General features: G+C 14.5%; 1 protein-coding gene across 1 annotated transcript, besides 24 other annotated features; it reads right to left on the bottom strand. All coding sequences in view use genetic code 6, as the record gives it.

Moving 5' to 3' along the window:
* Positions 1 to 510: 510 nt before the first annotated feature.
* Positions 511 to 4116, bottom strand: IMG5_048710 (neutral sphingomyelinase activation associated factor, putative; the record flags this gene model as incomplete). The annotated part of the gene is made up of 11 exons (XM_004037517.1): positions 511 to 722; positions 774 to 851; positions 913 to 1056; positions 1108 to 1875; positions 1922 to 2210; positions 2259 to 2427; positions 2480 to 2642; positions 2687 to 3165; positions 3486 to 3738; positions 3795 to 3910; positions 3995 to 4116. The coding sequence occupies 11 exons, from the start codon at positions 4114 to 4116 to the stop codon at positions 511 to 513; spliced, it is 2793 nt and encodes a 930-aa protein (XP_004037565.1).
* Positions 885 to 920: a microsatellite.
* Positions 3218 to 3278: a microsatellite.
* Positions 3275 to 3313: a microsatellite.
* Positions 3400 to 3447: a microsatellite.
* Positions 3410 to 3449: a microsatellite.
* A 1770-nt stretch (positions 4117 to 5886) lies between the features above and the next one.
* Positions 5887 to 5971: a microsatellite.
* A 338-nt stretch (positions 5972 to 6309) lies between these two features.
* Positions 6310 to 6382: a microsatellite.
* Positions 6363 to 6402: a microsatellite.
* A 910-nt stretch (positions 6403 to 7312) lies between these two features.
* Positions 7313 to 7381: a microsatellite.
* Positions 7382 to 8248: 867 nt separating this feature from the next.
* Positions 8249 to 8313: a microsatellite.
* Positions 8314 to 9202: 889 nt separating this feature from the next.
* Positions 9203 to 9289: a microsatellite.
* Positions 9290 to 9606: 317 nt separating this feature from the next.
* Positions 9607 to 9657: a microsatellite.
* A 116-nt stretch (positions 9658 to 9773) lies between these two features.
* Positions 9774 to 9813: a microsatellite.
* A 394-nt stretch (positions 9814 to 10207) lies between these two features.
* Positions 10208 to 10257: a microsatellite.
* Positions 10223 to 10257: a microsatellite.
* A 1714-nt stretch (positions 10258 to 11971) lies between these two features.
* Positions 11972 to 12050: a microsatellite.
* A 260-nt stretch (positions 12051 to 12310) lies between these two features.
* Positions 12311 to 12487: a microsatellite.
* Positions 12311 to 12511: a microsatellite.
* Positions 12331 to 12406: a microsatellite.
* Positions 12333 to 12475: a microsatellite.
* Positions 12433 to 12508: a microsatellite.
* A 26-nt stretch (positions 12512 to 12537) lies between the features above and the next one.
* Positions 12538 to 12580: a microsatellite.
* Positions 12581 to 12750: 170 nt separating this feature from the next.
* Positions 12751 to 12800: a microsatellite.
* Positions 12752 to 12786: a microsatellite.
* Positions 12801 to 13069: the final 269 nt, after the last annotated feature.

The raw sequence follows: 13069 nt of genomic DNA, 5'->3' as shown, positions 1-13069 counted from the left end.
AAGGAAGTTTATAAAATAATAATCAGAATAAAAAAATATTGAACTAATAAACATTAAAATTGAAATGCCAACACCTTTTTTATGCATAAAAGTAATCTTTTATTCAAATAAATAAATTTAATTTTTTTAAATTAAGTTTAATTATAATAATTTCTATTTTCAAATATTTATCTAATAATAATAAATAACAAGATCAAAATAGGTCTAAAATAAAAGTAGGTTTAATTGATATTTTTTTATTAATTTAATATAAATAATGTAAAGATTTAATAAAAATAAAATATATAATATATAAATTTATAAATATTTATAATTTTAGTTATACACTTTATTTTAAAATATTTATGGTATATTGTATTTGATAATTAACAAGCTTTAATTTTTATTATATAATTGTTTATATTTAATATCATCTTAACTTTTAAATAACATTAATTCATATTTATTTTAATATTTATTAAAAAAACAATATAAAATAAAACAATTATTATTATTATATAAATATATTTTTCAAATTTTGCTAATAATATTAATGGATCCATTTAAAGACCCTATATAAGCTGTGACATTTTAATTTTCATCTTTTTAAGTTGTTAAAGTGCTAAATTATTAGTCATCTGAAGGGAATTCTTCCTCATTTTCAATACTGTAATTGTTAAAATAAAATCCTATTTTTTTTTCTGATAATAAATCATATATACCTAAGTGTCCTCTATTAGTAACTAGGTTTTAAATAATTATATTTCAGCTTATTAAATAATTTAATAAAATACTTAAAATTAAATGCTTTTCATCAATTTCTATATCAGTTATTTAGCCATTTTACTTTTCGAGTTAAAAATGACTGATTTCTGTCATATCATTTACTTTTTATTTAAAATTAAATTTAAATAAAATATTTAATATAAATACTATTTAATTCATAATGTTTTACAGTTCTATCACCTGCAACAAATATATGACCTCTAGAAAATATTATTTTAATTATTTATTAATCATTTATATTATATGAAGCAATCTTATTTTTATTTTTAAAATCTAATATAATAACATTTCCTAAAATAATATTAATATAAAAAAATAATAAATAAAAGACTAAATTATTACCATCTACGTCGCCGACAGCAACATAGATTTCTTATTAGTTTATTGCTAAATTTGTTATTTACGAGTCATGATCCCAAAATAAATCCTCAGAAGTTTCATTAATAATCCCATCTTCACAATCGAATGATTTTACTGTACAATCCCATGAAGCAGTTAAAAGAACACATTTAGATTTTAAATAGCCTATACTACTTATACTTTCATTATGCGCTTTAATAATTTTGATTTTGGATCCATAATTTAAATTAAATATATATAATTTATTATCCCAGCAACCTATAGCGAATATTTCATCTTCTTTTAAAACTACAAAACTAGAAAGATTAAGATCACAAATTTTGAAACTTTTAATAACTTATTTACTTTATAAATCACAGACTTTCAAAAAACCATCTTCGCCAATACTGATTATTTAATTAGGTTTATTTACTAATTTTATTATTTATGTTACATGTTTTTTGTGAACTTTTTAAATATTCTACACAATTAAATTTCTGTCTGAAATATCCCATAAATATTTGCTATTATTGATTATTTCAGAATATGTTAAATTTTATTATTCATAAAAATTATCACTTTTAATACTCATATCATATTTTAATATATCTTCTTACAATTAGTTGCTATTTCTAGGAGGATGTGCAATTTTAAATAGCTATTTTGGGCATTGTCCAAATTCATTAATTTAACATCTTTATGCTTATCTTTCTATAGGATCTGAAATTTAATCAAGATCTACATATCCTTCATAAGTAAGTGGATGAAATACTATTTTTAAAAGAATAAATATAATAATAATATAAATTATAAATACCATTATTTGCTTCTATAGCGTGTGGACCTCTTTATTTATAACCAAAAATTAAATCTATCCAATGATGTAATTAAGCTGAAACTATATCATGTTCTAATGCTTCTTTTTATATTTTCAAAAACAATTTAGCATCATTTTTCGCCCATTTTGGTAGCTTTACATGATCTACTTTTTTACCATTTTATCTAATACCGAAATTTAATTCTTTATAGTTAATCAAAAAAGAATCGTCTTCTCCAAAAAATTATGGAATTAATTCTTTTAAACTAGTTGGATTTTACATTACATTCTTTTTTTTAAAAAAATTAGTTATAAATTAATTTAAAATAAAAAATACTCTCCAATCTCCTTTTATACTTTTAAACAATCTATCTGGTTTATCAAATTTTCCGCTTTAAAGCTTTAGCATGTATTCAGGTTTATTTCTGACTAAATATCCTATTACATATCCAGGAGTTGAATAATGTGTTCCATATAAAAATTTAGGAGGAGGCATTTCATTATATCTTTTATAAATAACCTTATATTAATAATTTTTAATTTGATTATTTATAATACCTATCTTTAAAATCTTTAAATCTCTAGAGATTAAATTCTCCGACAGTTTTTCTTAAATCTCTGTAATTATGAGGATCATTTAAATCGATTTCTTCTGAATCATAATTTTTCAAAATCCATGGGAAAACTGGATATTAAGAAAGATCAGCAAATGAACGATTACCTTATTTTTATTATTTATAAATAAAAGTATTATTTAAAATTTACCTGCATGATTTAAATTCATTAAATATTCGTAATTAGAAATTTTTTTATTTTACCACATTAATGTCACTTTATCTAATGAAAGTTCCGATATGCATGATATTGGTACTTTTCCTAATAATGCATTGTATACTTAATTTCTTTTTTATTAATCTTCACATGCAAAATAATAGGATTTATTTTTATTATTTAGCATAAGTTCTAATGCTATATGTCTTAATTCAAAACGTCTTTTATAAAGCCTTGAAATTTCATCTATAGGAATTATTTTTACAGGTTTTGTTGAAATAGAATGCATTGGTTAAAAATATATATTATTATCAGTTATATATAAAATTCCGTATACTGATTAAAGAGGTAGTATTTATCTGACAAACATCTAACTATTTAGTAAAGGTTTTTCACTTACACTTTCAGTATGGCTCATATTAAATTTACTTTTGTTATTTCTATCCATAATCAACTTTTTATATAAAATATTTCTAGTAAATCATATAAATAAACTAAATTATATTATTTATTTATAAAATATAATTATTTATATCATTTAAGTATTTTTTTATTAAATAAATTTATAAGATATTTTTTTATTTATTTAATAGCTATTATTTACATAGTATTATTTTAATATAATTATATTTATAATTTTAACATATCAAAATATAGCAGAAAATTCATATCCAAAAAACAATATTTCAATTTTAAATATTAAAAATTAAATATTTATTTTTGAAATATTCTTTTTTTTGTAAATATTTTTTTTTTTACTTTTTGAATAGTTTCTTCAGTATCATTTTAATACTAAGATTGTTTAACAACATAATATAATTTGCTTATCCATTCATAAATATTATAAACATCTTAATAAATAGGAATTATTTAAATAAAATAAAATGGTTCTTTTTCAAAATCATAAATTATATAAGGTGAAGGTGGGCCATTTGTTTATATTTCAATAAGTTTATTCAAGCTTAACTAAATAAAAACACCTTCTTTATTTGAAGTTTAAGGATTTTATTCAATGATTGATTTTCTTTTTTCATTAAAGGAATCAGCTATTTAAACAATTAAAAATAATAGTATTTTAATTTTCATTACATAAATATTTTACATAATTATGGAATTTTAATCATATTTTTATAATTAAATTTCATTAAGGAAATATCATGAGAATCAGATTCAAAAATAATACTTTTTGTGCATATATGGAATTTTCCTTTTTCTTTGCTTATATGTATTTTTTTTTTTTTTGGAAAATTATTATACAAATATTTTATTTTATAATTATTTTTAATATTATTGAATAATTACTGGTCTTCTTTTGAATGAATATTTTTGTAAATACAATAACCACTAAAGTCTTCTGTATATAATTCACTCTCTTCTAAATAAAATAAATTAAACCTTCTTTTGCTTGCTCTAAGTCCATACATTTTTGTATTATATTTTTTGTAAATATTCTTTATTTTTATTTAATTTTTATTATTATTATTATTATTATATTCTTTTCATATAAAATTTTGTTTAAATATATAAATAAATTATTACTAAAATTAGTAAAATAAAAAAAATTATTTGAATAAATATTAATATAATAAAAACGAGAAATATTAATAAGTAAACAGAATTTTTTTTTTTTTTTCAATTTAAAATAATTATATTTTCAAAAAATCATCATAAAATAAAAATAATAATTATTTTAATTTTTATCTAAAGATAATTTTTTTTTTTTTTCAATAGATGTATCCAATTCTTCCTTTTCTAGATTCAGAACAAATATTAAAAGTAGCTAAAACCCTTTAGTTAAAAATAAAAATGTCAGTAATTTGAGATTCCATTTTAATTTATTTTTTAATTAGAAAATCAGTTAAACAAAAAATGACAATCTCATCATAATTTTTAACTCCAACAATCATATTGTCATTAATTTATTTACTCAAAATAATTTAAAAAGGTAACTATGCAAATTTAATTATCTTATTATTTTTAAGATTATAGATACAAATAAATTTTTTATATGAAACAAAATAGAAAATATCATTATAAACCCACATATTCTGTATTTATTTAGTCGGTATTATAATACTACTTATTTATTTTTACTTTTAGCAATTCCAAAGTTTAATAAGATTGTCATTCTCACTATGCGAAGCAATAATATTATTTTTTATTTTAATAATCTTGTTAATTTTACTTTATGAGTTATATATTTAATAAAAAATATAATTGAATTTCAAATTCCAAATATCTACTATATCTCCATTTAAACAAGCCATAATATCGTCGCTAACTTTAATAAATTATTTATATTAGCAAATGCTATTATTTCTCATGAATTGAAAAAGCATTTAGTCTAATTTAAAAGGTTTTATATTAAATAGAAAGATTTCACAAGTATTATTATTACCAATAATAAGCCTTTTTTCATCAAAAATACTAAATTTACCCCAACCTATACTGTATTTTTTAGAATTAAAAATTTATATTTGGTCTATTTTTTATTAGTATGTAATTTTACGTTAATAATTATCCCAAATTTTTAAATATTCACCAATTAAAATTAATTCATTTTCGCTTTTTTATAAAACACATTATGTTTCTTCCATATTGAATTCGAAATTACAAACTTTTTAGCATTAAAAGTTAAATTTTTAATTTCTTTTATATTTTTTGGAAATAATTAAATCATTATCATTATCTTTATATTAAATTAATTATTTACTTTTTAGATCTTAAATTGATTTTTTTATATCACTATAAAATTCATTTATTAAATTTTATTTAAATTTAATTAATTTTTAATGCATTTCTATTTTTTTTTGTATTTTTCCTGATAATATATTTGCAGTATAGAATTTTATATGATCATTTTATAAATTTTAATTGTTTATTTATATTTCTTATAAAATTTAGTTAAATTTAAGTAATTAATTTTTGTTTTCTAAAGAATTTATGAATTAATTTATTTGATTTTCATATTAATCGTAAATAATATCAAATTAGGTTTTCAAATTATTTAAAAAAAGTATTGCCTAATCTTTTATATTTTATTAATCTTCCTATAATTAAATGCAAAGCATTAATTATTTTATTTCATTATTTATATATAAGTGTGATAATTTATTCTCGTTATTTTATGCTTAGTTTGACTAGAATTACATATTCTTTATTTAAATAAAATATGTTTTTATAAATATATGCTAATTTTTTTTTATAAAATTTATATAAATATATAAAAATTAACATTATTTTTTAATTATAATATTTATATAAAAAATTAATTATTAATTATATTGTTAATCGTTTATATTAATAAATTAATTATAATTATAAATATAAATAGGGTTTAACATATATTTATTTTTAATATTTATCATTTAAAAATATTTACGGTAAATAGAAATAAATATTTTTAGCATTTTGAATTAAAAAATAATATTATTATACGAAAAATCATTATTGATAAAAATATTAGTATATTAATACATAATGAATATATTTATCTTTTATTTTTATTATAAAAAATAATCTTAATATTATAAAATTCATAATAAATAACATATATAATTACATTTTATAATTTTAGAAATATTAACATTATTATTTTTTGTTTATGTATAAAAAAATTTATAAAATAATATCAAATATTTTTTTATATTAAAAATTATAAACTATTTATTTTTTAATAAAATTAATATATTTTTAATTTAATAAATATAAATAAATAATATTCTTCTCAAAATAATGAATCAATTTAATTTTAAAAGACTGTAAATCTCGATTTTCATTATTAAGAATAAAATTTCTACAGAAAAAATATAAATAAATAAATATAAAATAAGTTTATTTTAGTATATTGAATATGTTGCAAATTTTTTAACTGTATTTAATATTTACTTATTTATAGGTAATTATTTTTATATTGTAAATATATAAAAAATGATTATTTAATGTCCTTTATTTTTTACTATTTGAGTTTTTAAAAGTTATAGAAAAAAAAATATGAAAAAGTAATTATTTTATTCATATTTTATTTTTTCTGTAATTTTTTTTTAATAAATAACAAAATTATAAAGACCAATAATACATTTTTTATTGATTTATTTTTTAAAAAAATATAAACAATTAAAATTAAAATAATTATATATAATTGACCTATAAGTATGCATGTTTTATAACCAAATAATAAATTTAAAATTATGTGTGATATAATCATAAGATTAAATATTATAGTATTTTATTTCAAAATTTAAATACATATGATTAATGCTTATGTAATCTATGATATCTTAAATGTAATAATAATAAAAAAATTAGTTACATTAATGTGTTTTGTTTTATAGTTTGATTTTAATAAATAAGGAATATTTTTCTAGTTTTTATAATTTCAAATAGATAAAAATATTAATTAATTATTACTTTTTCATATTTTTTCTTTTTCTCATCCTTAATAATTTGCCTTCAAGGATTATAAGAAATTTCATACTTATTTTTTATATATGCAATGATAAATTAACAATTATCAAATATATTTTTAATTATTTAATTTATGAAATAATTGCTTAAGATTTCTAAATTTATTTCTTTAACACAATGAAACATTAATAAAAATTTTATTTTAATTATCTTAAAAATAAATAATTATAAATATAAAAAAGTAAAAAGGATTATAAACAAAATAAAAGAAATAACTATAAAAATATGTTTTAATTAATAACAAAATATAAGTTCTATTTACAGGTTTATACTAAGATATTTTAGCGATTGCGAAACTAATTAAAACTTAATTATAATGACTGCAAAAGGTTTGAAATTGGAAAATTTACATTATGTTAATTTAAAACTTTTAATTTGATATTAAGACTTATAGATTAATATTAGCATAGCTTCTTATAATTACAGTATTATAACTTAATAATCAATATAAGAAAATGCTAATTGATATTTTCTTTAACATTTTGTATAAAATAGTTAAACAATATAAATATATCTATAAAATAAATTAGTAGTATTTCTTGATATTTATTATAGTTTTTATATGAATTTTCTATGTTTGAATATTATTTATTTAATATGTAATTCTGCTTATTCTTCTAAATTTTTTAAAGACGAAATTTCTAATAAATAAAGCATTAAAAAGGTAATAATATAAAAATAAGATCAAATATAATTAAAAATATAGTATTAGGATTACACATATAAGACTGAAATTTAATATTTTTAGAAATGCCTTTATTATTTTATTTTTTTAATTATTAAGAATTTAAAAAATAAAAATAATAAGACTTATTTATATAAAACAAAATTTATTATAAGGATTTTGTAAATAATGTTCTCGTTTCAATAGATTAAAAATAAAAAAATATATTTTTTAAAATTTTTATTATTTATTTATTATTAAAAAAAATTATAATTATTTTTGTAGAAGAATTTACCATTTATGTATAATAGAAATTTAAAAATTAAATATATGGAAAACAAACAAAAAACATTTTCTATAAGAAAACACTGTTTTTATGAATTATAAAAAGAGACTATAGTTTTATAGAATAAAATCAATAAATTTATAAAAAATATTATTTTGATTATATAAAAAAATATTATTTTGTTTATATAAAAAATTATTATTTAATTATGTTTAATTAATTAATAAACTTCATTAAATTATTAAAAAGTAAATATTATTCTTAACTTTTAAAGATACTAAAAGATTTCATTAAAATTTTCTAAACTTAACCTATATAATTTATTGATATATTACTTGAAAATAACAAAAAATTGTTAAGAAAAAACTATTTTTAATGTAGAAAATATATTAAATAATACAAATAAATAAATAGATTATATAAATAAAAACATAATTTCTTTAACTAATATTAAATTATTAATATAAATATTTTACAATATTAATTATATATATATAATTAAAAAATTAAATCATATTTATTCTTTATTTACATAAGTTTGTGTAGTAAATGTATTAAATTATTAGTATAATTGGTTATTTAAATTAAGCAAGCAAATGTTTATAATAATTGAAAGTTATTAAAATTATTATTTTATAATAAAAAATTTATCGTAAAAATTAAAATTTTTTAGTAGTAAAAAGAAAATGAAAGATTATTTATAAATGATAAAAATATAAAAGGATATAATATTTAAAAATTATAATAATTTTAATTAATTTTATATTGTAAATAAATTTTTATTTTATAATCATTTAATTAAAACTATAATAAATTAATAATGAATTAAAAATAGATATAATCGAAAGCATTTATTTTTTTACAACATTAAACATTTAAAAATCTTTAGGTTTTTTTTTTTATTTAACTTTTTTTATTAATGATATAAAAATAATTAATTTAATATGTTGATTATTTTATCTTTTTAATTTAAATTTAAATATTAAAAAAATAAACATAAAAATAAAAGGTGTAAATAAATGACTTTTATATTATCAAATAAATAATTCATATAAATCAAACATTTATTAAACCAAAATATAATAAAAAATTATAATTATTTATACATTCTTCATCATTAATTATTTATACATTCTTCATCATTAATTATTTATACATTCTTCATCATTAATTAATTTATTTGCAAAAATGCAATTTAGAAATATAAAAATCTTTAATTTAATTATTAATTGGAAATATAAAAATTAAATAAAAATAAAAATGGAATTAAGAATTTGAATAAATATAAAATAAGTAATTTGTTATTTTGTCTTATATAAAAATAAAAGCTAAAATTAATGTTATAAATATTATATTATTTTTGTTTATATTTTATTTATATTAACTATTATTTTATTATAAACACTCATAATTCTATATTAGCTATTGCTCTAAATTATTTTCTAATGAATATTCTTTTTTTAAAATTAAGATATCATTTTTTTAATATCATACACCATAATATTTAAATATTCAAATAATATTTAATTAGTTAAATATTATTTAATTTATAAGATAATATATATTTAATATAAAAAATGTAGATTATTTTTTTATATTTTTTTATGTTCTTCTTAAATTATTTATTTCAGTAAATTTATAATGAATTATTACTTTGTAATTTTTAAATATTATATAATAAAAAATATTTACTAATAAATAAATTATAATTATATGAATAATTTTAACTTTAAATTAATTTATTATTTTTAAATTAATTAAAATAGAAAATTTATTCAATTAAATACTTATACACATTAAATTTATATATACCAGGGACTTTTTTTTGTAATTTAAATGATTTAATATATTATGCATAATTATTATAATAATTATTTTTTTATATCTCAATCTTGTCTATAGAAATATAAATTAAAATATTTATTAAACTATTTTTAATAGGATAAATATATTTATAAATTAAAAAACAAAAAAAAGTTTATTAATAATAAAAATTATATTATTTAGATTCGCACTTAATCTCTATTTATTATAATTTATAAAAGAAAGAGAAAAAAAAAAAATTATATAAAAATAAACATATAAAAATAACCAAACTAAATATATAAAATATTAAAAAATTAAAAAAATAAAAAAATAATAAAATAATGAGTGACTTGTAAGTTTAATATTAGTCTTAAATAAATTAAGATTAATTGATAAAAATAAAAGAATGTGTATTGTATTTATTAGATAAAAAATATAAAGATCGTCATCATTTAAATAAGCAATTTCAAAATGCAATAAATAACTATTTTATGGAAGATTATGGTAGTAAATATCTAAAGGATAAAATGCAAATGTAAACATTACGACAGGTAAAGAACATTATTGTATAAAATATAGAATAAAAAAAAAATGGCACCAAATATATGAATTTAATTACTGAATATGAAGAATAACATAAGAAATATAATACAATTACTTAATATTAGTAAGATTTATTAGAAATTATAACTTCAAATGCAATTGATTTAACATTATAAATAGATATACAAAATAAAGAATAAGTAAAAAACGTTTGGAAAAAAGCATTTGCTCTGTTTGTTTTACATCATTCATATAATTAAGCACTAGAGAGTATTTTTGACATTTGGAATACTTTATTTAAAGATAGCTTAATAGAATGTAGAAAATCTAGGAATTAATCAAAAAAAAATCTAAATTTTGATGATTAATAATAAAATAAAAAAAAATGCAAAAATGATGATAGTGAAATTTCGATTAAGTAAAGTATGTAAACAAGTTAAAGAAATATGCAAAGTGGATTTTAGTTTGAATCTTTTCAGACATATTAAGGAAAAAAAGGCATAAATTAAAGTGAAATTAATAAAGCTATCTATTTTCAAAAGGAAGGATTTCTAAATAATAACAATAATTTTAATAACAATAATAGTTTTAACCTTAGTAGTTAAAATCTTTTCTTGTAAAGTTTCCATTTTAATTCTTATCTGCTAGATTAGCAAAGCATATATTTAGATGAGAATCGTTATAATTATAATACTAACAATAATTTAATGATTGCCAATCATAATAATAATATTAATACCACAAATACATCTTTAAAAGGATTATATAAACGAATTGATGAAATTGATAAAAATGAAACTGTAAAAAATAAAAACTCTGACAATTAAAATGATGATTCAAGTGAAAGTGCTTAAAATTCTGATCAAATTAGAGTGAAGTTTTGATAGAAAATTATAACTAAAAATATATAACATATTATAATATAATTTAAAAATAATTTTATAAATATAAATATAGAATAAATAAAAACTTTTATCGAATAATCCATTAAATGGAATTTATATTTTTAACGTAAATTTAATATATAGTTATAAATTATCAAATTTATAAAAATTTAATATGTTTTGAATATTATATTAATATAAAAAAAAATTAAATAAATTATAATCTGAATTCATATTTTTAAAAACTCTTTTAGTTTGAATTAATATAAAAATTGAATTTTAACTATAATTAAAATTCGTTTTAAAATTAATAAAATTATTTATTGAAGGTTATAATATAATATAAATATTATCATTTATTTTTATCATTAAATAGTCCTCTTTAAAATAGATTAGTACATTTTATTTTACAAATTAATTATGGGAAGAAACATTAATAAATGAACATAAAAACCTAATATGAATTTAATTCATTTTTTTAAAAAGATATGTTAAAATTTTATTTTTTTAAATAATTTAAAGTAATTTTAAATATTATTAATTTATGTTTTTTTTCATTTAATTTTTTTTAATATTATATTTAAAAAATAAAAATAAATTAAATTAAATAAAATTTTATTTTATTTATTTAATTATAAATAAAAATATATATAATTAAAAAAAAAATATATCTAAATATATATAAATATGATAATCAATTATTAATAATTTAAAATAATAAAATAAAAAAGAAATTATATAAAAGAATTTATGTAAAAATGAAGAGTTATAGTAATAATTTAATAAATATAATATTATATATCGTATATTAATTGTAAATTAAAGATAATATTTATAATATTTATATATATAAATTGATTATTAGCGTTATTATTTAAAATAAATAAGAAAAGATATTTTAAATAACGATAAATAAATTGGATTAAAAAAAAACCTTATTAGGAAAACGAATATGATATAATTAAAAGATAAATATATAAAAAGATAAATATAAAAAAATAAATAATTAAATAAAAAAAATATATAATATAAATATAATATATTAAAATTAAAAAAAAATATAAATGATTAAGTAAATAATATCAAATAAATATATAAATATATAAATATATAAATATATAAATATATAAATATATAAATATATATAAATATATTTATATAATAAAAATTAATTATATTTATTATGTAATTTTTTATATAAATTTATTCAAATTAATATAATTTTATTTTAATTAATAGATATCTATTATTTATTTAATTTTATTTATATATTATCTTATTATGTTATTAATTTTTATTATTATTCATATTATATCAAAAAAAAAAATATTTATTTTTCTCTTATATTTTTATATTGGATAATTATAGAAAAAATTATAATATTTTCTATTTGTTAATTATAATATCGATATATATTAAAAAAATATTATATATAAATAAAATAAAATTAAATATATTTTATTATTATTTTTTTATTATTTTATTTCAACAAAAATTATATTAATCTTTTTTTTATTTTATGGTTTTTTTTTTTTAATTTTTTATAATAAATAATTAATATTTTTAATTTAGCTTTCATAATTTTATATATTTATATTATTTTTATTTATTTTAAAAAGTAGCTAATTATTTGAATATTTTATTATTACAAAAAAAAATTATTTGCATATTTTTTTACTATTTTATTTTTTTTTGTCATAATCAATTTATATATAATTTTTTAAATT

The sequence above is a fragment of the Ichthyophthirius multifiliis genome (assembly GCF_000220395.1).
Source record: "Ichthyophthirius multifiliis unplaced genomic scaffold scaff_1120509250125, whole genome shotgun sequence".
In the NCBI taxonomy this organism is placed as follows: Eukaryota; Ciliophora; class Oligohymenophorea; order Hymenostomatida; genus Ichthyophthirius; species Ichthyophthirius multifiliis.
The sequence above is the reverse complement of the archived record's forward strand: the minus strand, read 5'-3'. Positions and strand labels throughout refer to the sequence as shown.